This window comes from Dysidea avara, chromosome 10 (genome assembly GCF_963678975.1).
Source record: "Dysidea avara chromosome 10, odDysAvar1.4, whole genome shotgun sequence".
NCBI lineage: Eukaryota > Metazoa > Porifera > Demospongiae > Dictyoceratida > Dysideidae > Dysidea > Dysidea avara.
In genome coordinates this window covers 6,798,834-6,825,576 of record NC_089281.1, presented here as the reverse complement: position 1 = coordinate 6,825,576, position 26,743 = coordinate 6,798,834, and the positions used below count along the sequence as shown (strand labels likewise).

The 26,743-nt window shown below is 38.9% G+C and overlaps 3 protein-coding genes and 1 non-coding gene across 6 annotated transcripts; 3 read left to right on the top strand and 1 right to left on the bottom strand.

Annotated features, from left to right (window-relative positions):
- Positions 1-2,979: 2,979 nt before the first annotated feature.
- Positions 2,980-17,670, top strand: LOC136236378 (uncharacterized). The gene is made up of 26 exons (XM_066026518.1): positions 2,980-3,073; positions 4,006-4,236; positions 4,936-5,015; positions 5,208-5,473; positions 5,876-5,979; positions 7,828-7,900; positions 8,268-8,423; positions 8,478-8,684; positions 8,732-8,895; positions 8,990-9,178; positions 9,224-9,345; positions 10,793-10,989; positions 13,097-13,309; positions 13,371-13,469; positions 13,688-13,820; positions 13,880-13,971; positions 14,025-14,164; positions 14,398-14,467; positions 14,535-14,665; positions 14,715-14,803; positions 14,858-14,946; positions 15,076-15,370; positions 15,998-16,224; positions 16,490-16,720; positions 16,771-16,836; positions 16,965-17,670. The coding sequence occupies exons 1-26, from the start codon at positions 3,042-3,044 to the stop codon at positions 16,971-16,973; spliced, it is 3,705 nt and encodes a 1,234-aa protein (XP_065882590.1). The 5' UTR covers positions 2,980-3,041; the 3' UTR covers positions 16,974-17,670.
- A 1,213-nt stretch (positions 17,671-18,883) lies between these two features.
- LOC136237381 (small nucleolar RNA U3) lies at positions 18,884-19,098 on the top strand. Its single transcript, XR_010692446.1, has one exon. It is a non-coding gene; the product is annotated as a small nucleolar RNA U3 (small nucleolar RNA).
- A 2,714-nt stretch (positions 19,099-21,812) lies between these two features.
- LOC136236408 (cell death regulator Aven-like) lies at positions 21,813-22,991 on the top strand. The gene is made up of 4 exons (XM_066026561.1): positions 21,813-22,135; positions 22,188-22,256; positions 22,304-22,482; positions 22,529-22,991. Exons 1-4 carry the CDS (start codon positions 21,919-21,921, stop codon positions 22,898-22,900), a joined length of 837 nt encoding a protein of 278 aa, XP_065882633.1. The 5' UTR covers positions 21,813-21,918; the 3' UTR covers positions 22,901-22,991.
- LOC136236401 (zinc transporter 6-like) lies at positions 21,834-26,721 on the bottom strand. 3 transcript variants are annotated; one of them, XM_066026543.1, is made up of 12 exons: positions 26,639-26,717; positions 26,015-26,285; positions 25,762-25,846; positions 25,529-25,571; positions 25,413-25,478; positions 24,788-24,904; positions 24,320-24,414; positions 24,218-24,266; positions 23,834-23,944; positions 23,675-23,777; positions 23,502-23,618; positions 21,834-23,335 (listed from the first exon to the last, which is right to left on the bottom strand). In XM_066026543.1, exons 2-12 carry the CDS (start codon positions 26,072-26,074, stop codon positions 22,952-22,954), a joined length of 1,230 nt encoding a protein of 409 aa, XP_065882615.1. In that variant the 5' UTR covers positions 26,075-26,285; positions 26,639-26,717; the 3' UTR covers positions 21,834-22,951. The 3 variants fall into 3 exon arrangements, with proteins under 3 accessions (XP_065882615.1, XP_065882617.1, XP_065882616.1); XM_066026545.1 differs by having other exon boundaries at positions 26,055-26,285; XM_066026544.1 differs by lacking the exon at positions 26,015-26,285 and having other exon boundaries at positions 26,639-26,721.
- Positions 26,722-26,743: the final 22 nt, after the last annotated feature.

Here is a 26,743-nt window from a genome sequence, read left to right as displayed (position 1 = left end):
TACCATCTAGTGCTGGAGGTGATGGGAGAGGTGCTGGTAGGCAGTGGTAGCCTAAACAAAACCATATGCATGTGCTTTACAAACTTAATAGTCTATATAGAACCAGATTTAGGTCCATGTTATTGATGAGTTCTGCATGCGTACAGGTGGCTGGCCTAAGACTGCATTTGTGTGCAGTTACACCAGTGTATAGCCTTCATAACCATGATTGTGATATGATATGTACAAGTTGCGTTGATCTCATGAGCATGTAAATTATAGTTAGCTACAATATTATCATAGAGTATGCATATGTGTGTGTGTGAGTATGTATACATATATAGTCTATCAGGTTCCATGAAATTACGCATGTGTATTTGAATTCAAATTCAGGAGTAATCTCAGACACATAGCACATCATATAGATGCCATGGCATAGTAAGAGTGGAAGCGTCAAGAAATACAACTGAGATCCTGTATGCATGTATGGGAAGGTTAGCATGATGTCACACAATAGTGATCATGCAAAAGTTATTAAAAAAAACACCAACTACTTAAAATTGACCTTGCAACCTACTAGCTAGAAGCTTGGATTCCATTTTTTATCCCTTCAGGATCACCTGTATATTACTAACATAGCCGGATAGTATGTAGTATACAGTGTTGGGCAAGTTACTTTGTAAAAGTAACTAGTTACATATTACTTGCAACTGAACTATTTAGTTAGTTACATATTACCATAAAATAAAGTAACTATAATAATATTACATATTATATTACTTTGTGTCCACAGCCTTAAGCTGTCACGTGTGAAACTACCACTTTATCACGTGACATGATTGCGTTGTTGGGCAATGTGCAAATCTTGGTTATAAGTAAGAAGCTGGTGAATAAGCTTCATCCAGTAGGCTTCGTTACTTCGTTGTGGCTAGGCGTTCCTCAGTGGATTACTAACGAGATTAGTAACTTTGTTACTTGTAGTAATAATATTACGTAATATTAGGCTCGTTACAGTAACTATATTACTTAGGTAACGTGTTACATTTGTAAGTAAAGTAATTTGAGTGTTTTTATAGCGCATTTCGTTATATTACTTAGTTACCACAAAAGTAATAATTACATAACATGCACACGTTACTTATGTAATGCGTTACTCCCAACATTGGTAGTATATATATATATATATATATATAAATGCTAAATATTTATGTCCACACCCCTTAACTCTTATGTAGGTAATGCAGAGATTTGTATACCTGTCATCCTGTAGTAGAGAAAATTATACAGCTTGAATCTTCCGATGAACAAATGAAATGTTTATAATGGCATGGCAGGTGTTATAAATCTCTGGAATCCTTTTCCAGGAGAATCAAGGATCCTATAGTAACCTCTTCCCAGTCCTATATGTGTCTGTCTGAGACAGGATTATAATCATACATAACCAGCACAACACTTCTGTTGGCCTGTTTCACAAATATACCAATAATGTATGATTTCAAAAACTCTGAATTGAAGACTTGATAAAGAATACTGTGTTAGGTTCGTGTCCTGTGATTGAGGGAAAATCATTTTAGCGATCAAAGTATACAGTTATTAATCAATTGTCTATTTTTCTATCTTTTTCTTTTATTTTCTTAGCCTTCTTCAGCACTACTTCAACTCTGTCTAATGACACTCCAGCCTCTAGAAGAGCCTTTGCTTGCCTATCATACATTTCATTTCTTCTCTGTATATTCTCCATAGTTTCTTTTGGTACACCTTTGAACTAATAAGCAGAAGTATAATAGTGGTATACAACGGACTCTCCCAATGAAGGTATCCCAGGATTAAAATAGATCTGCCCCTAGTATATACCCAAAACATTTACCATTGCAACCATGTGTTAAGGGAATTGCATGACCATACTTTGATTCTGGATTTTAAATATATGTAGCTTAAGTCTACAATTATTGGCATTATTTTCTGTCAAATGATTGTAGTTCTTCACTACAATGATGTATGAACATTTGGTTTGAACTATAACTAGTCAATAGAAAAGTCTTTAGTCTTTTAGCACATAAATTAATACACATGAGTTAAATAATATTGTCTTGTGAAATTGCTAAGCCTATGGTGGGTCAATAATAAGTACAAGGTACCTACTACCAGCACCTCGTACTTCAGTGATTGACCAATTATCAGTGAAAATTTGTAAGTGATTACCTCTTTGGTGCCTCATTGGTTCTTTGTGAAATTTTGTGGGAAAATAGTCTTTGATGAAAATGAGGCTAGCCATTCAAGAGACATTCAGGTTAGATGCAAAAGCATATTGGTTTTCAATACAAAATTATTTTTATGAATGCAACTTTAGCTCAGCTTGCAAAGCACTCTAGTAACAATAATTACAGAATGAAAGAAATGTTTTAGAGAGTATACAGCCCACAATGTTACTGGGTAGCTTCACTATACTCCGTAGTTTGTATGCTTTACAAGTGCCGATAATTGGTACCTGCTGACATTTGCTATCTAGAATTTCTTTGTAAGAAGTTGGGTATAGTCTTATTACAACACATGGTAGCATGACACACTATTATGCATAGATACAGTCAAAATCCGGCCTTACTGAATGTCAAGGTTTGCACATTCTAATAAAATACACCTGGATCCGAGTTCTAGTTTAGCACTGGAAAGGAAGCATGCAAATGCATAGAGTAGGGAAACAAAAGTGAGGTGGGTGATGAACATTAAAGGAGGAAAGGTGCAAGGCCAAAAAACTTTTAGGTGAACACATGCACGCACCATAGATTATCGAGTGTCCGCACGCGCACACACACAGACACACAGACAGACAGACACAGACACAGACACACACACAAACACACTTACCCTACGAGCCATATCCTCGGGTGTAGGGGTAGTTAATTTCATCAGTGTCCATCCCAACCCAACACCGACTACCAGAGAAGCCCACAGTCGTGTCCATGTCCATGATGTCATTATTCTCGCGTGTTTACAACTTTTACAAATAATCGATTGTGGGAATGAGTTACTGTGGTTTGTAGTTTGTAAATAAGATCAGTAAGATGATTGCCGTGACGGCGGAACTATGCTTTGCGTAAGTTTCTGGTATTTACTGTAATTCATATAGAAAGTTGTAGCGTTGTCCGTGCGTGCTGTGAAGCCGTGGTGCCACTTGCATCGTGCCAGTTGGGCGTATAAAATTTAGTATTGAAATAGCCTGTTCAACAACGTTCACTTTAATAGCACCGCCTTAAATGTAAGTCCGCTATGGTGATATCTTTCATTGCCTGGGAACGTTAATATGCTATAATAACACATAACCAATTAATTAAACTTGAATCACAAGCATTCCAGTCAGAATACCATGGATTGCCCACCTTTAACCCTCTCAATTTGTCAATTAAGATAATTGTGTAGTCAGTTCGTCTCAATTGTATGGTATCATAATATGGTTCCTTGATGCTACTACATGTTTCAAGATCATTTCCATGTGGCCAGACCCTACTCTCTCATACCCAGACTGCTTTTTTTTCCTTTTGTGTGTGTGAGAGGGGAAACAAGAAGGGTACGAGACTACTCTCCACATGGTACTTATCGATTAGAGATATAAGCAGGAACAGGCACTTATAATCTATAGTGCCTTAACATGCAGGAGTGTCTGTCCAACTTATCATGGGACAATGAGTGACCTGTTTGCAGGGCCAACAACCCTCAGAAGGGCAAATGGGGTAGACAATAGTAGGGACCTGAGTCCTTGGCTTGATCAAGATGTAGATACCCTCTCCTGAACTAGGCACAATGTGCATGCCTTGATGCTTGGCTTGCAAGGCCAATAGGGAAATATCCTGACCTTACCTAGTCACCACCTAGATTAGCTACCATGAGGAGGTTGGAAGCACAGGTCCCTACACACAGAGACTACACTACACGAGCAAACACATATTGGGTTGGTCTGCATAAGCAATTCTACATCTCTTTATAGTATAGTACCATTTATCATTAATCCCTCTGTTATACTTTACACAGCTGGAGAGGCACTGCCATACTTATGCTGTTAGCGGTGACTGTCAATTGTGCTGACCTGACACAGTACAACCCATCACAGTGTGACAATGTTAAATCTCCTATGGAAGACTACAAAGTACACAAAGGTCGTCGAGGACTGAACACCATGTGTGAAGCAGCTGAAGGCACACGAAAAGATATCATTGGTGAAGAGCTACCGTATGAGTTTGTTGCTGAGCAAGCAAAAGCATGGTAATTTGAGTGAATAATAAATATTTAACATGTATGAGTGCAACAAAATTGATTTCTCCTTGTTTCAATAATATTTTGTCATCCTTAGCATTTTGTAAGTGTGAACATATGTTAATAATACCATGTAATAGAGATATCTTTAAAGTCAGACGTGTCCTGTATTGTGACATAACGTAACGTCTTGTATCGTGACGTAATGTGAATGACAATCCATCTAGCACAAGGGTAGGATACGTCTAGTGATATGTCAGAATTCAAATGATATTTGTATTATACATGTAGCTGTGATTCCTGTGAACATGTGCGACAAATGTGTTTTATAATATTCTATAATAGTGTGTTTGGAAGTTGTGTAGTGCACATGTACATGCCCTCCAGTGCTATTTTCAAAGTTTCACAAATTATGCATGCAAACTTTTGAAATACTGTAAAAATTATCAATGTTTTTATTGAGCTAAATGGGTATAGTAAGAAAATATAAAGAATGTTCCTTTGACTTATTTATGACATTGGAATACCGACTTCTGTTTAGATTTCTTTAAAAGAGTGTAGAGTCCATCAGTGCTGCAAGACACCATTTCAGCACTTATGGGATCCCTGATTTGATGGATACATCATGTACATTTGGTGCATGTGTTTTAATTATATATATGTAGTATTCTTCTAGTCCCTGGGAATAATTGTGTGTTATTTGGCTAGGCATGATACTGGTGAAGTTGATGAGAGTGAAGTAGTAAGAAATACCTTCCGTCATCTTCGTAATATCTTCTACTTGACTAGTATGTGAATATTGCACACACTACACTACACATACACACACACGCACGCACTCATGCGTACACACACACGCACGCACTCATGCGTACACACACACACACACACACACACACACACACACACACACACACACACACACACACACACACACATTACTGTTACACACAAGCACACACTACATTTCATTCTTACAGGTTTCTTTATATTTCTTGGTATTACCATTCCTGTAATGTCATCCATCTTATGGTTGGTATGGCAACGCTGTGATGATGGAGAACAAGATGATGAGATGAAAAATTCATCCTATCAGGAGCAAGTATTTGCATGGTTGCTAGGGGTGGGGCTCCTACTGTGCAGCATCTGCATGATAGTGTTCCTGTCGTTTCTGATAGTCAGTAATTCACTGATTGTTAGTGGAGCCAAAGATGGTACTGACACTGTGGTTAAAGTTCTTCCACAAGTTAGTGGTGTGTTGTTATCTGTTGTTGTTATTTGTTGTTGTTGTTGTATAAGCAAGCAAATTTACTCACACTGCTACAGTCTACTGAACTGTATCATGGTGACCTGGTAACCTGGTGTCAACTGGGGAAGCAAATACTCACTTAGTGGTGTTGAGAATTCAGCGTCCTCTTTCCATGAGACATGGCACAGTCTTCCTCCTGCCCTAGACTGGTTCACCAGGTGGTGATTTCAATGTTTCACACAGCTGCCGGAGGCTTTACTTTTGCTTTGCTTTGTGTGTGCGTGCGTGGGTGTGCATATGCATGTAATATGGCGGGGTGTAGTGTGTGTTTTTGTGAACTCATTTGCATGTACGTGTGCATTGGGTGAACATATAACTGATTATACATATCATTGTCAGGCTGAGTCACTAAGGAATGATGTTATCAGTGGCATCAATAAGAGCTTTGTGACTGATCTTGATAATCTGTTGGACTCACTGAACAGGACCCACATTATGTCAAGGTGAGACTGTATATTTAAATTTGATCTGGTCTATGCCCAAAATAAGGCCACTATAGTTCTTGTATCCATTATATGGTAATTCATGATATATGTCACAACATGAGTTAGTAAAAACCTACTAAGTACAGTATGTATTGTACATGGTTTTGTTTGTGGGTATTAACAAAATCTTTTTAATGGATATAATAACGTAGTGATATAATAACATGTACATTGGGGCTGTGTGATAGTAATGATAACATGATTATCATGATACCTATGTCATTATCGTGATAAAAATAAAAAATTTTCTATTATCATTGTCTCAAGAAAATAGTGAATCTCTGTAGACTATTGTTTATTGAAGAAGGCAGGTGGTGCTCTTGTGAGTGAGGTCACAATCAACTGTGGTAATGCTGGAAAAGCAAAGAGGTAGCAATTATTATTACACAAAACGGTGCTTGTAAAAGTACTCTATGGCAGTTATCGAGATAATATCAGATAAAATGGTTTTTGTTAATCAAAACTTATCGAAATATAGGTTTTTTTCATTATCACACAGTCCTAATGTATGTTAATCTTGTTGTACTTGTCGTACTAAAATTATGGATGCTTTTTGTTCCCAGTATGTACCATCTTAGAGTAGATTGCTGCCAAATTTGTATGCAATTTTTGTCAATATCATGTTGTGTTATGTAATAGTTATACCATGGCTGCGAGGGATTTTGCTGATATATACACCCAAAGCACGAGGGCCGCAGGCCCGAGGGCTGCGGGTGTATATGTCAGCAAAATCCCAAGCAGCCATGGTACAAGTGATATATATCACTTGGGGCGCACTCACCTAATAGGTGAAAGAACTAATGAGAACTCATCCCATTTGTTTTATACAGTAGCATCTGAAGATCGATTGTGGTTTTAATAGCGTGGGCTAATAGCCATCAAAACGTTGTCCATACGTTAAAACGTCATTAATACGTTACTATGCTTCAACACGCAATGTTAGAAAACTTGCGATTGTGGGATGGAGTTTATATTGTTATCATTTTTGTACTAAGTTAAGCCAACTAACTTCGCTATTGGGACAGTAAGTAAGTTATTATATTAAGTTAAGTACTTAGAACTGTAAGTTACTAACCTATTTCAACGTAGCAGTAGTAGCTTTGCTGTTCCATGGTCTGTTCAAAGGTTGATACGCGGTGGGTAGAAATACGCATCCACAATCGCCCAAACAATTATTTTGTGCCTTCATTATCCTTTAGTAACAACCAACTACTCTATCTTAGCCTATGTACTAAGCTTAGCAACCTCTACAAAACCGAGTCCCACAATACAAAGCTCTATGTCGCTCAATATAACGAGTCAAAGCGCATCGATTCTTTGAACTGGCTGGGTATCAAAGTCATTGGCAAACCGCTTTCCCATGATATTGCCCGGGCAATATGCAAGTTAAACACCGAGCGGCGCCTTTGAACGCCCACGCTAAAGTGGTATATATATGATTTTGTCATGACATTTCTTGTATGTCACGACAGCAGTGAAAACAGTTAGTACATCTAATGGATGAAGTACCTACTTTGCCACTAAAGATGTTTTGTACCATTGAGGTAACCTGGGTAGCTGTTTCATTAAACTATGTATGCTTGCTAAGGCCAAGCTCCTCTAGTAGAACAGTTACTGTACACATAGAATAGTTACGTTGCCTCTCCTACTAAATATTTTTTCTGGCTAAAATTTCTTGGCTGGCTAATTTTTCTAGTCTCATTTTCAAAGTTTCTTTCCCCATTGTGTGCGTATCACACAAAAATGATGTTTTGTGTTCTGATTTTATGCTCAATTGTTAGCATGTTTTATTGTCACCTAATATAGTAACATCACTCATTTCCTGGAGAACGAGATCTTGTCATGTATTGGGAACCAGTCATCACAGATACTCAATGATGTATGTGACTGTGTGTGTTGTGTACCAATATTGTTTGTAATAGTAGTGTATGTTAGTAACAGAGTTGTAATTTTACCGAACAACTTCAGATGATACTGACTTTATACCTGTTCATTTGTAAAAACTCTCTACTTAAGAGCAAATTTCAGTGAGGATTGGGAATTTGGAGAATTTTACAAGATTGCCAAATTTTGTGTAAACCTTACCATAACTGGACACATTTGTGATGGTTGCAGTTGCATGCTTGCATTTTGTTGAAATAAAATCTCACAATTTAATGAATATTTTAAGCTAAATGCTAAATATTTGTCTTGCCAGAATTCGCACTTGTACAGTGCAAGATGTTAATGTTTTGTATATCTTACAGATAGATGCTGTGGTCAACTCCAGTTTGAAACTTTACGATTTAATCTTGGAACTAAGGATGTATGCCAATGAAATATCAGAAGGCTCTACTTCCTTTTCACTATCCATTGCTTCTGCTGTGCTGGGACTAAAGTCATCTCTCGAATCACTTGAGAAAGTTTGTGTAATCATTTTGTGCTGGAATCCATTTTATGTGTGCGTTTTTGAGTAGGCTTGTGATGACCTTCCTACCAATGCTACAGAGTCATGTGATCACCTGTTAGAGGGAATTTCCCTAGTTTCTTCTTTAGATGGCATCAATGTTGAAGTTGACATAGACTTTAGCATTATTATTATCCAATTGTCCACCATCACAAATGGAATCAACTTATTGGTAGAGAAGATTATACAAGATTTTGAAGTTTATCCAAATGACACAGTAAGAAATGATCTAGTCAGATCACTAATTGATGGTTTGATTTTTAGGCTAATAACCTCACTAATATTGTACGGCATGCTTATGATGCGTACGGGCAAAAGCTGATTGATGAGGCTGTTAATCAAACTAACAGTATTATTTCTCCACTTGTGAGGATGCATCTTGGGCTACCTCGTTCTCAACGACGTTTGCAGAGATATGTTGATGACAGGTGACACACTCACATGCACGCACACACGTATGCATGCATGGCACTAGCACAAATCTTTCCTTTGATTCATGATCATTGTATCTTCTGATTACAGTAATGTTGGTAAATGGACATCGTACAACTACAACCGATCCATAACTTTTACTGTTGTGATTATTGCGTTATTGTTATGCATCTGTTTTGCTGTGTATCGTGGAACCTACAACATTTACTACATCTACTTGTGTGGCAATGATCCTTCGCTTGTTCGCAAAGCACACCAAGCTGGTGTCATGCTGAAAAAGTGATCAAGTTATGTTTTTGCTGTTATTTACATTGTTTCTTACAGGTTGGCATATTGTTTTTATGTGGTGTGTTTTATCACATCTCTTGTGATGAGTATCTCCCTGCTTGCGGGTGGTGCCGTGGGAAGTATCTGTGGAGAGAGTAGGAATTTCTCTGAGATTATGAGTAAGAAATCATTCCAATATTGTCCTTGCTTTGGCCATGAATGCGTAGTAATGTGAACTTCACTTAGTAGTTGCCTTAGTAAGACCACCTTGTTGTAGTGACCATGTCAAGTAGGTTCCAAACATCACTAAGTCTTTGTTGTTGAGTAATTGGTATCACAAAATCCTTTGATGTTCAACGCTGGATGTTGCTTTAGGCCATAAATCATAGCCCACTACATGAATCAGTGTTTCACATTGATTCACACTGATTCAGGTACGTAATGTGCATCAAACAAGTTATAAACCTACAGGGTTTGTTTTTGCTAGACGCTACAAGTAAACAGTGCCACAAGGGTGTAGGTTAGGAGTGTCCGCAAGCCTAAAATTCCACTACCTACTGTAGAAAATTCTTTCAAAAAGTCTACTTGATAAGGTGCTTGTATTACCTTATCTGACAGACTTATTTAATGCATTAATGGAACTTTTTCATAGCAAGACTTACCTCAAGGTTGGATTTGAAACAATTACTGTGGTATCACATGACGCATTTCTAGGCATTTCCAATCCCAGGGGTGTACTCTGATATCTATGATTACAATCATAGTCATAGATAATATACTCCTGTAGATTGGACACTACTAAGCGCCTTCAATTATAGGCTGGTTTGGTGTCCCCCCTTCTCTTTCCCCTTCATAAACTGGATTGTCTTCTCTGGACAAAAAAAAACCTTTAATAGAAGCTAGGCTAGTAATAGTAAAAGCTTCTTTATTAAAGTGTTTTTGAAACCCACAGCAAGTTTTGAGAGCAAAGTTAGCTCTTTTAGTGAGAATGAATGAATTGTGACGGATTTGAGGAAAACACCTTCACGGTCCAGTGTATGCCAATGTTTTGTGGTATGAATTGTGCAGTGCTGCTGTTGAGAATCATGGAGTAAATGTGCTTCCAGTTTTGCCAGACGGCTTCGTCACTAAAACTTGCCAAAGAAGTTGTGAGAAGACATATTGATAAGACTGTATACCTTAATCTAACCTTGTAATACTGCTGGTTTCTATACACTGCACTAGGTTTAGCCATAAATGTGTTGACCCCACAGCACATGGTACCACACTTTTAACATTATGAACTCTTGCTAGAAGTGGTCAAACTTACCAAAACAATTATTGCAAGTCACACATAAAGCTAGTAAAGTCATTCCACGTAAGCAGTAACAGAATAATTTTTGCTGAGGCTTGAAACCACATAGAGCTGTGAAATATTAGCAAGTAAATCGATTAACTGACCAACAGTTTGCATAACTGGTTTCTAAGATATTCACTCAAAAATGGCTCCACCACTGAGGCCTCCAGATGTCTCTTCTTCATCTGTATCCTCTACATTGTTTTGGGTGTTCTCTGGTGCTCCAAGATGAGACTTGAACTGTATCTGCAGTATCAGTTGATTATCATTGTTGTTGTGTTCCAATACAGCTAACGTCATTGATGATTATAACACTTGGGGAGGGGAATACCCTTTTGCTAAAATGGTGCTTGGTGATCCTTCTTACCCATTGACTTACCAGAAGGTTTTGGATGGTTGTAGACATGGCGACAATCTTTACACTGTGCTTGACCTTGAAAAGAACAACTACTCGGTTGCCAACTATCATCCGGTCAATGTAACTATAGTAAGGAATTGATGTAATAGTTATTGTATGGTGGGTTGTTTGTGTCATTGTCAAGCTGATTGGATAATTTTAATTTGTTACACTACAAAGTTTAGGTCAGTTTGTTTAATACATTATTTTATGATAATTCACTAGCCTAGATAGTTGTACACACACACACACACACACACACACACACACACACACACACACACACACACACACACACACACACACACACACACACACACACACACACACACACACACACACACACAGACACACACACACACAGACACACACACACACACACACACACACACACACACACACACACACACACACACACACACACACACACACACACACACCCACCCACCCACCCACCCACCCACGCACGCACGCACGCACGCACACACACACACACACACACACACTGAACTTTTATTACATGAACATAAGCCCTCTGTACAATATCTAATGGTATGGTAGTACTGGTCACCCCAAATGTGACACATGCCATCTAAAATGCTGCCTTTTAAAATTATCCTCGAGATATTTTACACGACGAAAATCACCTTTACAGAATAATATTAGTCCATTTAACATCAAATACAGCATTAACAAGTTGATGTTGTGCTACTTCTAAAAACCAGGCGCCAAGCAGCTAGCTAACTCATCTGGAATAACTATAGACAGTATATACTACTATGAATTAACCAACTATGTATTACTACTTTACAATAGGGTAGTTTGATAATATAATTAGCTATTTCTTGTATTTCGTAATTCATGAAATATTCGTAATTCGTTCAATTACGTTGCTATGCACTGCTAAGGAAGCGTTTGTTAAATAAACCGCTTTAACTAACATATTACGCACAAAACTATCTTCTAAACTGTTTTATAGTATGACTAACGTGTTTTTTCCCACAAATTCTCTCGACAAAGCCTCAAAGCTGCTCTTCATTTTCGTTCGCGTACGTAAGGGATAGGCCCCCTTTCAACTCGAAGCGATAGGCTATTCCTGGCAGTGTACGAGGCCTGCACCGTTGTTTTTCAGTTGCTAAATGCCTGAAAACCTCAAGGGGAAGGTAGTCTGAGGAAAGTCACCACACCCGTATTTCAGTCCGCCGAAAAGAAACCACCTCAGAGCAAAGTTCACCTGTGCAGAAGTTTAATACAGACTTCATTTCACTTTTACTTCTTACGTAAAAGCTGCTTTTACCGTTATTAAACGATTTTGCTCACGTGGGTGCGTACGGACAAACATAGGTAGATAGGTAGATAGATAGGTACACACACACACTTTTACGGAAACAATTACAGTAAACCAGGCGCACGCCCACAGCCGGCCTTCGGCCGGCTGTGGGCGTGCGCCTGGTTTAAAAACAAGAAAACACTTACAGGCAGTTGGATATAGAATTTAAACACCAAAACTCGAATTTTTGTCAGCCTGCCTGCCTGCCCGCCCGCCTGACCACATTTGCAAGGCTGGAGGCCAAATGAAGCAGCATACGGCCACCATTTTACGCCACAATAACAAACTCACCAGTGGCAGTACCTTTTGGAGTTCCGACGAGTGTGTGCCTTGTCTTTCCTTTATCTTCAGTTAGGCTGGTCATCTTCTTCATGCAATGAAACCATATATTTTAAAGCATTTGAGCTATACCATGGTGTGTTTTCTGCTTCTTATAAATTTAAATCAAGAAGAATAATATGCATCAAGTTCAGAAGCAACCAAAGCTGAACCTGACCCTAGTGCTAACTGAAGGTTGACCCTAGTGCTAACTGAAGGTTTGTCCCTGGGATTTACAAATCTATGCTTGCACTGGTGTGCATGGTCAAAGTCAGTGTCAATGGTTTATGGTGACACCAAAATTTTCAAGGGATAAAACTTATGCAAAACTGTGTACAATATGATTTTCACTTTTTTTTAAATCCATGAAAGTCTAGAAAACATTTTTACAAGCTATATGTAACCTCAAACATTTCACAGTTATATTTTCACAAAGGTATCATTACTCGCGAAATTCATGAAGTTTTGTCCCTTGAAAATTTCCAGCCATACGGTATTGACTTGTTGTCAATAGCCCTTAAAGTCACATTATGTTGTTTTTATAAATAGGATAAATTTACTCAAGACCTATCAAGTATTTCTATTGAAGCCCCTAACTTGGTGGATGATGAATTGCAGTTTCACCTGATGGAGTTAAATAATACTACACCAGCTATTGCTACTTTCTTGGAGGAATGGAAAAACTATTTCAATAAGACTGTTGTCCCCTTGCATCCCATTTATGAAGGACTGGTCAACCTACAATCCCATTTGCTGGAGATGGTATGAATTCTGTTCTTTCTTTGTTGAAAATCAGTTTATTATTTGTCTATTTCTCTGCTAGGTCCTGGATGAAAGTTCTAACAACTCTAATTTGACATTTGCTGTGTGGAAGACACTGTCAGATTTAGATACAGTATTGGCACTGCTGAATTCATCTAATGTATGTGTAGTGTGTGTGTGTGTGCGTTGTGTGTGTGTGTGCGTTGTGTGTGTGTGTGCGTTGTGTGTGTGTGTGCGTTGTGTGTGCGTTGTGTGTGTGTGTGTGTGCGTTGTGTGTGTGTGTGCGTTGTGTGTGGTTGTTCATCAAAGTCACCTACCCTTTACTGAGTTTGTGTGTTGTTCTAAATACACTGTAATACTTTTTCCCCTCCCATACAGTTTCCTAAAATCATTGAAATAGTGAAGAACGCTAGTACTGAATTGGAATTCATAAAACAACAGAACATCACTGCCATCTTAATGGAGGCATATACCAAAAGCTCCCGCTACTCACAGTGTGGCTACAACACCAGTGAGCTGCTGATGCAAGAAGAGGATGAAATTTTATATAATTTTTGTGTTTTATTGTAGTCGTGAGCATCAGCAATCACACTGTGAAAAAATTGTTGGAGTTTGAAAGTTTGGCTCGAACATGTGCCAACTGTAGTATAAAAACTTGTCAAGTGAGTCACCACCTTGTGTCATTGTGTAGTATATTATGTGTTGGTTCTGTTAGGAGATAGCAGAGCTGTATGACCGATTTTCATCTGGTCTGTGTAAGGATGTATTGGATGGTACAGACCTGTTTTGGGCCTCACTAGCTTGTGTCTTCATTATATCTATTGTCATCATCGTGTTGTGCTTGATTCTAGCCAGGTATGGGAATATGATGGGCTTTCTCTCTATTGCCATTGTACTACACTTGAGTTTCATTTTTTTACTGTTAAGTCTCTTTCTGTCTGCAATTTGATTTATTAGTTGATCCAGAATATAGCTTTACCATTGTTTAAATTGTTGACCGTCCATCATGATTGTAGATAGTGGTATAGTGGCAATTGGAGTGATGCACACTTGAAATATGCTAAACCTTTTAAATTTTATTTTTGTAGTCGATTTGTGGACTACACATTGTCCAGAGTGGTCAAGTTCTCATTATGGGATAGCGGGCTTCGACAAGCAGTAAGTTTACCAGTGGCTGACAGTGGGGGTGCTTGTAGTAATAATAATAACCTGTGGCTCTTAACAGATGGCTCTTGTGTGGATAGTGATTCTGGTATCAACAGATATATGGGTTATTAGTGACATAAGAAGTGACCAATCATTTCACAGCTCTTTTTGTGAGAACCATGGCTCATCTTGCTGTGCATCATGTGTATGGTGAGCTCACATGATGCCCACTAGCCCCAACCCCATTGTATTCTTGCAGGGGATTCGGCATCTTCTTTCTACTGATATTTATGATTGTGGGATTTTCATCAAGATTCTACCAGTGTTTGCTTGTGTATAGAATCTATGGTAATATCTGAATGTACAAAAACTTGCTGCTTGAAGTTTTGCTTTTTGCTGTAGTGTTTGATCAGCTAAAGGTGCGAAAGTACTGGCATATTCGGAAGAAATCAATCCAGTTTTATACTCAGCTTTTTGTGTTTTTTGTGCAAGTTAGTATGCACACAATATAATTTATGTGTGTGTGGGTGCGTGCGTGTGTGTGTGTGTGCATGTGTACGATGTGTGTGTTTACTTGTGTTGTACATCTTCAGTATAGACAATTCACTGCTGTTTTACAGGACCTGCCATTTTTGATTATTCCTGGATTGTACTTTATTGCCATAACTCGTCCGGTAGACTCTGTACAAGCCTGCCTACTAGTCTGTTTCATTGATATATGTGTCTATGTTATATACATTGTCCGAGAGCGTAGAAATGTTCACTTATATGTTAACTGGAGTCGCAAGGAGCTACAGAGATACTACAGTTGTTTTTTCAATCGGAAAACAACTGGAATGAGCCGGTACTCACCTGGATACCAACATGGCAACAGTGAAGATGATGATAATGATGAAAGTCGTCGTTATCTCGAAAGTAAGAACTTTTATACAATATATAGTATTTGAGGAGAATGACAGGATAGGGAATGCATGACAACTGTGTACAGTACACTACTTTCCATTTGGAACAGTAGTGTTAGAGAGGGAGACATTTATCTTTTCTACTACTTTGTTAATTCAGTGAAGCTTGGTAGCTAACGAGAGTACTTCATTATGGTGGTCACTTTTAGTATTTCTCAAATATAGTGCACTTCATAATGGCATTGATAGGACCACCTGACCAGGTCCCTAAGAAAACTAAGGTGTATTTTATTAATGAGACTACCTCATTATAATGACCATATCCAGTAGATCCCAAGATGTACTTCATAACCTCATTAGTAAACATGTAAAGGTGTACTTCATGATCTCATTGATAAGACCACCTCATTATAGTGACCATATGATGTAGTTCTTGACTCCTGTAATAAACCACCTCTTAAAAGTGACCCTTAGCACCTTTAAATGAGACACCCAGTATAACTGAATACATGAAATTTTCTGCTCTTTGAACCTGTTGTACTAGCAGGTAGTACATATCATACTTAAATTTACATACAGTACATAGTTAAATTTCATTTTACATGTTTTAATTTCACAAACATTTGTTGCTTGTGTGTAGCCTCACACAGCCCCTATCAAGGACGAGAAGTTGTCAATGATGAGTTTGTGTATGAGGAGTCACGTTATCCGGATCAAGAAAGCCCAGACAATCTTGCCCACGTCACGTTAGAGGCTCGTTCTGCATCTGTGACAGGTGGAGAAAGTCAAGTCATTGGTGTAGATGATTATGAGCTTGAAGAAGAAGAGTCAGAAGTCAGTGACAGCAATGAGTCAGATCATGACCAGGTAACTGCTCATGTTTTGATGTATCACCATCCCTTTGAATTTTCAAGAGACAGAATGGAGTTTAACTAGTATTAGGATTTCTATTCACAAATACTAAAAGCCAATTGTCAACTGTTTTATGCACTTAACTATTATAAGCAGTATTTGAAATTTGTGGATTCAGCATGCCATCTACCACAATATCTTTTAAGTTTTGTAGCCATTTCTATCACCTTTGATAAAGACATGCACTAAACTTGTAACAGACTTGCATATTTATCGACAGGCGTCTCAAAACAATGTTGGGTTGCTTGATCGCCAGTTAGACCCTGACAATGAAGCTCTTCGGTTACGGCAGGAAGCAGCACGGCTCCATGCCCAGATAGCAGCTGGAGTTGATGTTGCCATGCCACTACATGTCACGGGTCTGCATGGAGATAACCTGTACATGTTCAGTAGCATCGGGAGCTTTGAACCAACCTCATCTCAGTATGTTGATGAATCTTCAGATTACCGGGTGTGTTTAATGTCTGTCAAGTCAACATACTTGTCATTGCTCTATTACAGGATGATGATGAAAGTGATTACGACAACAGATGGCACAGCCGCAACTTATCACAATTTTATACTGCGGTATGGCTCTCAGTGTTGTATGTACATGTCCTGACCTGTTGCTCCCTATGAGTAATCCCCATGTATTGTGTATTGATAAATTTAGTTATCTGACTTATGATATTATGTCTAGTTGTTTTTTTTTGTAGGATGTTTAACAGACTTAAGGCACTCATTTCACTGATACCCACCCTGGTCCCATTGAACTACACTAATACTTGCTATGTAAAATCTAAACAGTCACTTTTTTCATGAACATGTCTGTACTTTACACATAAAAATTTTGTACATAATTTTTACAGCATAGCTACAAAAATATTTCCACACCAAGCTGTAAACATTGAGCTAGAAACCATAGCAACCACTCCCCTAGTGAAGACCAGAAGCTTCCTTTCATGGTAGTAGAGTTAATCTTGAGCTGCCTGATCATGTCAAACAATGCAGGATCATTGGCAATCTTGAGGGGATCATAGTACTCCATATCAACCAGACATTCAACCAGAAATAAACGATACTCCGTATTGTTGTATCGAATGTGTCCATATACTGAAGCGATTGTAGATACTTTTGATTCTGGTAGCACTAAAATTTCATAGCCACATGATTGACTGGCAAAATCATATTGTTCAAAGGTGGGAGGTTCGCTAGAAAGCGACACGTACAAGTCTGCGTCCCCTTTATGTGATACCAGCACGAGTGCCAGCGTCGAAGTAGGCTCCAGTTTGTAATGGCTGTATTCCCCCGCCTCTACAGTGCCACTGACCTCCTGGAGCAGGCGATAAGAGTTACACTTAATAATCAAACATACGATCTGTAGTAATAACACTAGCTGGGTCTGTGCGCTTAACATGAATCCACCTGCATGAATTTGTTAGCATATAACTTACTCAATACCACAATCACTCAAAGCAAGTTCGCGCCCCCATACCAGTTTAATAGAGATTGCGCAGGTTTAACAGCGAGGTGATCTAGGAGGATTGGTTCGTGGCACTAGATAGAAATGGTTTGGTTATGCAATATCCTTCTTCATGTCAACCAAGGATGTCAATGGATTGTCAACAATCATGCGAGGCTACTTGTTCAATGCCATTTCCCTGCCCTCCCTCAAGTCCTTAATCTCGAATCTTTTATGGTAATGTGACATGGGCGGTGAGAGTTGACGGTCCGTGAATCGCACTACGCTGGGAACCACAGACTTCCTTGGCTTGCAACACATCACTGGTTTCTTAAAAATTCTAGGAAAACAGTCTAGCAATTGTGTGTCTTTCCCCATGTGGAGCCAGCAGTTACTCAGAATGGTACTGCACTGCTCTATTGATCGTTAGGGAAGACCCTGGCAAAATTAAAAGTCAAATTTCTAGTGTCTGCCCCCAGCTGGATAAATGAGGTAGCTCTGTCAAGATGTGATCCATCCGCAGTGGCTCTTCTTTGGATTATCTCTATCACAGACAAGTATGTAGCTAGGGTCCCACACATGTGTACACGAGCATGCTGTATATACACCCTTTTACCATGGATCATGCTGCTGGCCACGCACTGGCTAACTGAACAGTGAGTAGTGTAGGTCATCAGTGTCATTAGTATAACTACACTGTTAAAGTATACTAGAGTTTTGTACTATAAATGTGAAGACGCTATGGTAAAAAATTGTACAATAGAACTTGTGTAGTATGAACACTTCTGGGCCAATCCAACTTGCATCCTGATTATCAATGTGTCCTGGTTTTTCAGATTAGTTTCTGTAGTAGGCATGCACTTTGATGTAGCTACCATATAATATGTAGTTAGGTGTCCTCATTTTGGAGTGACGGGGTTTATGCTTGGTTCTGTGTAGTGAAAGTAGCTTCTGGGCTGATAGTGAATCACTATCTCTCTAGGACCTGTGAGAAAGCTAAACAACTGTGTGAAGTGTAAACACAGAATATTATATTTAACCCCATCATTTTGATCTTTTCCTTTAGATGAGTCAGCCATAGTGTCATCATTGTGATGTTTGTGACCAAACTTAAACCCACAATCAAACTCAACGAATATACCTATATAAGAAGTGGTTTGAACTGGCTGAATTAAGACTGTACTCACTAGGATCATTTCTACAGTACATGTCAACTCTCTGTCTACCAACAGAGACAACTCCCTCAGCCATGAGGAGGAATAATAACATCCTCTTCTGAGCATGAAGGGTAGCTGGGAGTGATTGTGGTCCTCCCAGCAACTGAGGAGTGTTCCCACTGTCCTCTCTTGTAGAAGATAGTGGGAGGGAGAGGATGTATTCTGAGTGGCTGAGACCCAACCACCTTATGAACTAAAAGCAAAACAGAAGAATGGATGTTACAAGTGAAAATGTCATTATTAAGTTGTAGGATAGGAGAGGTTGCCCCACACAGTGTGTACTTTATGTGTAAACTATTACACTGATTAAACATCATTAATCTTTGTATTAGATCTACAAGCTGAAAAGTAATGTCCATTACATCATGATGGTGGATGGCAGCAGGGGTGATTCTGGAAAATTTGCTGACTAGTTTCCTATTCCAGGTCAGTATAGAGCAATGTCGTAGTCATACTGATACATTGGAAATGGAAGATCCATGCCAGACATTTGATTCCACTTTGATGCAGCATGTATGTGTTTATGTGGCAACTATCGTAGATGCTATAGTTTAACTAGCTAGCCATCGTCCAGAAGAACTCTATGTACAAAGGCATTATCAGTGAGAGTGGATGTCTTCACTCTTCAGTGATTTATGTGGAGCCTTATAGTTCTATGGTGTTGGTGATTTCCTGAAGGAATTAAACAAGGGAAAAATTAGGTGTAAGTTGAGTAGAGATCAAAGAAACAAAAAGCAGTGAAACAAGGGAGGTTGTCAACTAAAAGATATAGAACCCACGCTTACTGCGTTAGAAGAAAGAATGGTGCCAGGCTTATTGTTTTTGTCTAAACGCTATATATCAATTACTAAAATAGTGAAGTGGCGATTACAAGCTAAGCTCAGCCCATTACAAAAAAACAACACTAAGAACACTGTAAGAATGACCTCTGTAGTCAATTCACTCACAACAGAACACTTGGACGATTCCCCCAACAATCATAGGAAAGCCATCTCACGGCATTGCCACAAATCAACATTCACTGTCAGCAAAGATAAATGGAATACAAAGGAGGACAGTGTATAAATCAATGAAGCATGTGTTGTATGTACCAAAAGGTACCTGTTGGGCTGAAGTAGTGAAAAAAATCAAGCCCATAGCCTTAACCATTATTGAGTTACGCTTATCTGAAGGCAGTCAGTAGGAAATTCCACTGAAGCAACCTATTGGAAGCATTCAGGCCTTACTGAAGGCACTTTGAGTTTGACCAATACTGCCACCATGAGGCTATCGTGAGGCTGATTTATGGTCAATATTTTTTGTGAGAAAGTGCAAACCTCCATGATCCCTAATATACAGTACTACTGTATTGTATGATATCAGTACTGTGCAAATCAATGTACATGTCAGACTTGTTTGCAGTTGAATACTTCTCAGATAGCAAATTCTGTCATAATGGACCCATACTAGCCTCCTAGCTGTAGCTAACAAAGATTTGCCCAATTATGGGTCAAGGATGGTGTGCTCTATTGGGTGCTGAGTTGGAGGCTCCTGCAAAGCTGTAGAAACCGTACATGGTAGTGATGCAGGGGGTCGGACATGTGGAAGACATTCAATCATCAGTTTTATGATAGTTGAGTGGTTATTGGTGTCCTACCTGCTGTGAATGCTTCACTCATAAGTCACCAAGTCACACCAGAAGAGCAAATTAAGGCATGATTCAAGCTGGACACCATATGTTGATGGCCTGCTATGGTTACTGCTCACTATATACATTATAGAATTCTTACATTATGGTGGCCCTTCTATTGAAGTTTCCACTGTTGCAGTCTCCACAGAACCACACTATAATTGTACAGTGTGCTGAATGGCATCATAATGATGGAACGATTCAACAGTTGAACACTCTTCAACATACAACATACTTATCATTAACTGCAATGACCACCAATGGGACTGACATCCAGATATAAACTAACCACATAATTATACCCCTTCTAACGGTTTAAGAGGCAAGCCTGTCTACCTGTCAGATGGCTAGCTAGCTATATATAGGTCATGTAGCTATGCATGGCAATACTGTTCAGCTTGTCAGTACAAGTCGCCTTAGCTGATGGTTCATTATTTAGCTCTAGTCTGATGCCATGGAGCTTGCTAGGCAGTTGCAACGTAGATAGACCACCAAATATACATCAATGATACATATTTGAAATTGTAGTTTTGTTCTTAATCATACACATTTGTAATTATAGTTTACACAGTAAGGATGGATAATAATAATAATTAATTAACAGAAAATCAGTGGCAAGGGGCCATTGTGAGCCCTTTGATCAAATGGTCTTTCTGTGAAAAAGTTACTGGTTTCTGTATGCCGTAGCTTAATTTTGCAGTGAATTACATTTTTGGTTCTGCTGTATTTAACTAGCTAGCTAATCATTTTGCATAATTTTTTGTGTTTGCCGGATAGCTAGGTTTAATGTCTTGACAGTTTGATTTTCAGTATTGTGAAAATTCGCTGAGGAGAGATGGCTAACTTGACAAATAGCTACTTACACTGTGCTTACCACAACACAAACTACAAAAACAACAGCTATCCGGCAACCACAAAAAAACATGCTGGCTAAGCTGAATGCATCCCATAAAGCAGCTGATTATGAAATCATGCAGAATATCAGGCACTGCCATGCAGTGCCAGCCACAGCCGGTGCAGCCACCAGCCTTTTTGCAGTGATTCTGCCACATCAGCTGAGGCACACTGAGATACAGGTGAAGAGCAGAATGACTACATTGATTCTGTACATTATATAAACTTTTAATGAAAACATTCCTGCCTTCAGTCTTCTCCGGTATTCGCTGTTATTTCGCCAATTTTTTGAACCGCGTACATAAAACTGCTAAATATTTGCACTACTATAATTATTCTATCATTTTCAGGCGTAAAGTCAAATTTAGTACCGCAAAGCCTCGGCTCGGGCCTCGGCAAAAGCGGTGACTTAACAATAAAGGTAGAGGATGGGGAAGGGGAAAAAACGGGACGCTAAACAGCGCAAGACATCCAACAACGAAGAAAGTCCCCGTAGTCGACAACAAGCCAACGACGGAAAGGCGACCACTCCCGCCAACCCTAAAAACTCGGATACGACCAAAACTACAGGCCTATCTACGCAACATAACGATGGAAAGTTTTCTAAGAGAAAGATAATTAGTAATTGGGACAGATACAGCGAAGGTGAGTTATAAAACCTCAGTATCACACGAATCTTTGTTTCGTGAAATTGTAGATGAAGTCAGCAGTAAAGTGACTGAAGAAAAACTCGTACAAAGACTAACACAACTTGTAGAACAAACAGGTTAGCATAACTCATTGACCCTGTATGTCACTCTTGTGGCTACACAGCACTTCAAGCTTCACAGAGCAGTTTTCAACCATCACTAGATGCCTTACAAGATGTGCCAGGTGATGACACTGTTGATGTATACAGTGAGGTGTTTGATATTGATGTGGAATACTTGGCTGATAGTATCAGTAAGCTTCCCATGCACAAAAGGCTTGATTTAGATCCAATATATTTTGAGGTAAGAAACTTGATACACAATCTGGTCATAATTTTTGTGACATTAGGATGAGGGCAACTATACTCACAGTACTGTAATAATTGAAGATAAGCCCCCTCCAGTTATCAATAGAGACATTATGTTGGACACACCTACACTATTAACAGCAGAAAAGAGCAGTAAAAATAACAAGTTAAACAAGCAAGAAACAATACTGACTTTAAGTAAGATCAACACACCACCATCGGTGACAAATTCAGTGGTGGAAGAAGACGAAATGTTGACTGAATTGTTGGCAGCTAAAACTGAGGATGTTGGTATTGCTAAAAATAGTAGTGTCAAAATGACAAGTTACACTGTTAAAAGTCTACCTCAGATTGATGCCAAAGATGAAGAAAATGATTCCTTGTTGGAAGAACTACTTGCACAGCCCATTTAGGGCAAGCACCAAATTATTACGGGGTTGACAGAAAAATAGTAATACGTTATGTTATACTTTTTCATTGATTGATACAACATTGTTATCAGTACTAGCAGTGTTAGTGGTAGCTTGTGGCTCACTTGATGCCACAGGTAGTTTAGTTGACATATCTATAATGTATGATTGCTGGTTCCCGACAGCTGGACCTTTAGTAACTCGTGCAGCTGATACAGAGCCAGCCCCTCCTAGACGATTCAGTAAAGGATTATTGATATTAGGAATATGGATTTTGCCAGCTCCTGTTCCATGGTGTCCTAATGGTGATACACTCCATTCATCTTTTGTAATGTGTACTGTAAGGTGTGTGACGTGGCCGGCTAATTTGGATGTTACTTGATGTAATACTTCTTGTTCATCTGCGTCCCTCTTTACTTTAATGTACAGTGAACCTGCCTGGAAATATTAGGACAGTAAAGTAAATTCTTATGTATTGCAGCAAAACCTCACTCAGTGGCCACCTCTTTGATAAGACCTATGAAGGTCCCAACATGTTGGAGGTCATATTTTTTGTATAAGGTGGCCCTATTAATGAGGTTTCACTTTATAAAATTGTGCTTACCAAAGACCCAAATGAAATAGTCCAAAAGTGTTCATTTTTAATCTCAAGTACTCCATCCATTATAGAGATCTCATGTAGGTATTTGTCCAAAACAGGAAGGGTGTGCTCAGGAGCTGTCTGTTAAAATATAGACATTGTATCTTGCATGTCCATGCATAGATATTCTGTTTCACCTGTAGTAGTATTTTCCCAGTGTAAATGCTGAATGGCAATAATGTAGCACATGTTAGAATAGTTATAACCATCGCTGCAGCAACATCTGCTAAATACAGCTTGCTACAAAGATGATGACTGTATTATGGAGAAGTTTTATTGTACTATAAATAACTCACTCCAGGTCAACTAGTACTTTATCACTGAGTAGTATAATACTGGCCACCACTGCCAACAAGAGGAAGGGATCCAAACGACGGGTCCACTTTGCACACACAGCAGTTGGTATGCTATTACAACAAGAAATATTATAATAATTGACATGCAGCAACAGTTTGGTGGGAGCACAAGATCTCAAAAAAAAAAATTGGCTGGTGATTATATGCATGTACTATTAGGGTTAATGCAGTACAGTAAAACACTTCTGTAATTCAGGATACTTCTAACACCAATATGTAACAGACTATCCAACATTCTCACTAATCTTTAGGTACCAATGAGTGTTGAGGTTTCAGTCGTTTACTGCAACATTATCTTGCACTCACAGTTACAAACATTCTCACCTGTGACTGAGATCATTGACAACATTTTGTAGCCAGCCTGGTGTAGCAGCTAAAGAACAGAACACTTTAAATGCAAATATATCATGTGTGATACTTGCGTACCTTCACTGACATACTTTAGTGGTCTGTTGGTAACTGCCCAGGTGCTTAATATGTGTACTCCAAGACCGATGCATGCACAGAGCAAAAAATTGTCCCTGTAAAATAATATTAACTATAGTAAACTGTTTCGTAGTTATCAATCAACTGTACAAAAATCTCTGCATTAAATGTATTAAACATTTTTGCCTTACAATCATTTACAACTATTGTATACAGTGGTACATCAGATATGCATGGGGAGCTGATGTACCTAATGTAAAATAGCAGATAAAAGGGAAGTATAGAAGATACCGTGAAAAACTGATGCAGAATAAAGTTATAGTTAAATGGCCAACTACTCTAATAGAACAATCACTTGGCATCTGGTTATATGGGCCAGAATTGTAGCAAAGTTTCAACTGCATACATACACTGATCAAATATGAACGATGCTAAGGGTGAGTATTATAGTAGAGCTGCTTCACTAACGTGTTAACAATTGGTGGACTCATCACACGTTCCATGCTGTGCTTCAGGACGGTCAATGCTGCAAGCAACACCAGAACAGTGTTACTGAACACAGCCAACACATTCATACGATCATAACTATGACAAAGAACAACAATAATAATAATAGTAGACACACACAAGCATACGCACAGCACATAGAGTGGAGTCTACAGGCCAAAGTGTGTGTGTGTTTGTGTGTGTGTGAGTGTGTTGTGTGTGTGTGTGTGTGTGTGTGTGTGTGTGTGTGTGTGTGTGTGTGTGTGTGTGTGTGTGTGTGTGTGTGTGTGTGTGTGTGTGTGTGTGTGTGTGTGTGTGTGTGTGTGTGTGTGTGTGTGTGTGTGTGTGGGAGGAGAGCTTTGTCATTGAAGTTGCACAACCATATAATTTGAAGCATACAAAAGGTATAGATGCCAGTCTGAGAGCAAGAAAATTCAGCATTTTAGGCTATGATGCTGATAAGCTACTTACAATATGCGATTGTTCTATTAGAGTGTTGACTGCTCTATTAGAGTACCTCGACTGTTACATCATGTAAAAGTGGGATGAGCCATTTCCATCACCTGTGCCACACACACACGCACACACCCATTACACCAAAGCTTACCCAAACGAGTAGTGCTGAGAAGGTGTTTGCTTGGAGACCCATATTGAAACAAGACAAGTGACTAGACTGATATACAACACCAAATAAAATCAAACAACACAACTGGCATAACATACCTTCCAATATCAAACATGGTGATATATGTGAACGAAGTAAGCCCTACATTTAAAATAATACAACACTGGATCATCATAGGCTCATTACTTTAAGGGATCCAGAATATTAATAAAATGGAGGTTTACCTCTTCAGAGGTAAAAAACAAACAAACATTACCACAAAAGAAAAGACTTGCTTGGACTTGCCCTTATACTTTTGTTCAGTGAAGAGAGGTGGTCAGTTGTTACTAACCTAAACTGTCGCTGGTGTGACAGTGGTAGAAGAGGAAACATGCAGCCATTATTGTGATAGCTAGCAGTGCCAGTACAACCCATGACTAGACAAAACAATAATACACACGTATCACCAAGAGTACATTGGTATCACTCTATAGAACATATACAGTATTCAACTACTATTACTTTCCTAGGGAGGCACTGGGGTTAAAAACCTGTACTAGGTCATTAAAAAATATTATCAGCGAGGTAATGTATCCCCATTGTACCTCTAGTCTCATGGCCCTTTTGATTCTATTCAGTGTATACCTAGTAGACAGGTATGTCATTTCCTCATCACTCTCACTTCGTTGACCGGCCTTTTTATTTATTAGCAATCCCCAAAAGTTGTAGATCTTGCTGGCTGCTCAAAACTGAATATGGAGATCCACCAGACCCTTTTCTTCCCACTCTCACGCAAATGTAGAAAAAAGGTCTGGGCATGAGGCTACTGTACTCTCTGACAACAACTGGTGTAACAAGCACCAAGAGCAAGTGTGTCTAAGTATCATTGGAAGAAAAAGCCACTCAAAGTGTGAGCTGCGATCAATTATCATGTGTACAACTATATTTCACACATAAAAACACTATTGATTCTGGCTGGGAAGTTGTGAAAGAGAATGGCTCAGTGATGGACAGAAAAATACACACATAATCAATACCTACAGCCACAATATTTTCTTACTCCGCAAATAGGGCAACAGAATCTATGATCATAGATAGTATATTCTACGTAGAATGTACTATCTATGCTATGATTCAAGGACTTCAGTGCATTCTCCTTGATACTTAAGATAAATCTCTCAACCGTGCAATATACAATAACATTTCTGTGTATAATCTAGCATACTTACCTTCCTCTCTCGACCAATAACGGCTAAGACCTTCAAATCCTTCATTTTGCAATTGAAACCCACAATCGATTAAATAGCCAAACCCATGCTTGCGCAACAATCGAT

What these genes read in the sequence shown, in the direction of transcription:
- LOC136236401 (XM_066026543.1), bottom strand. Translation starts at nt 26,074, where the DNA reads ATGACATACCTGTCTACTAGGTATACACTGAATAGAATCAAAAGGGCC. An exon ending in GTCAATGATCTCAGTCACAG is followed by an intron (nt 23,945 to 24,217) that starts GTGAGAATGTTT and finishes TTGTTGTAATAG; the next exon opens with CATACCAACTGCTGTGTGTG. An exon ending in CTATTTCATTTGGGTCTTTG is followed by an intron (nt 23,336 to 23,501) that starts GTAAGCACAATT and finishes TAATATTTCCAG; the next exon opens with GCAGGTTCACTGTACATTAA.
- LOC136236378 (XM_066026518.1), top strand. Translation starts at nt 3,042, where the DNA reads ATGATTGCCGTGACGGCGGAACTATGCTTTGC. An exon ending in TGGTTAAAGTTCTTCCACAA is followed by an intron (nt 5,474 to 5,875) that starts GTTAGTGGTGTG and finishes TATCATTGTCAG; the next exon opens with GCTGAGTCACTAAGGAATGA. An exon ending in GCTGGTGTCATGCTGAAAAA is followed by an intron (nt 9,179 to 9,223) that starts GTGATCAAGTTA and finishes TGTTTCTTACAG; the next exon opens with GTTGGCATATTGTTTTTATG.
- LOC136236408 (XM_066026561.1), top strand. Translation starts at nt 21,919, where the DNA reads ATGGGGAAGGGGAAAAAACGGGACGCTAAACAGCGCAAGACATCCAAC. An exon ending in ACAACTTGTAGAACAAACAG is followed by an intron (nt 22,257 to 22,303) that starts GTTAGCATAACT and finishes GTGGCTACACAG; the next exon opens with CACTTCAAGCTTCACAGAGC. An exon ending in TAGATCCAATATATTTTGAG is followed by an intron (nt 22,483 to 22,528) that starts GTAAGAAACTTG and finishes TTGTGACATTAG; the next exon opens with GATGAGGGCAACTATACTCA.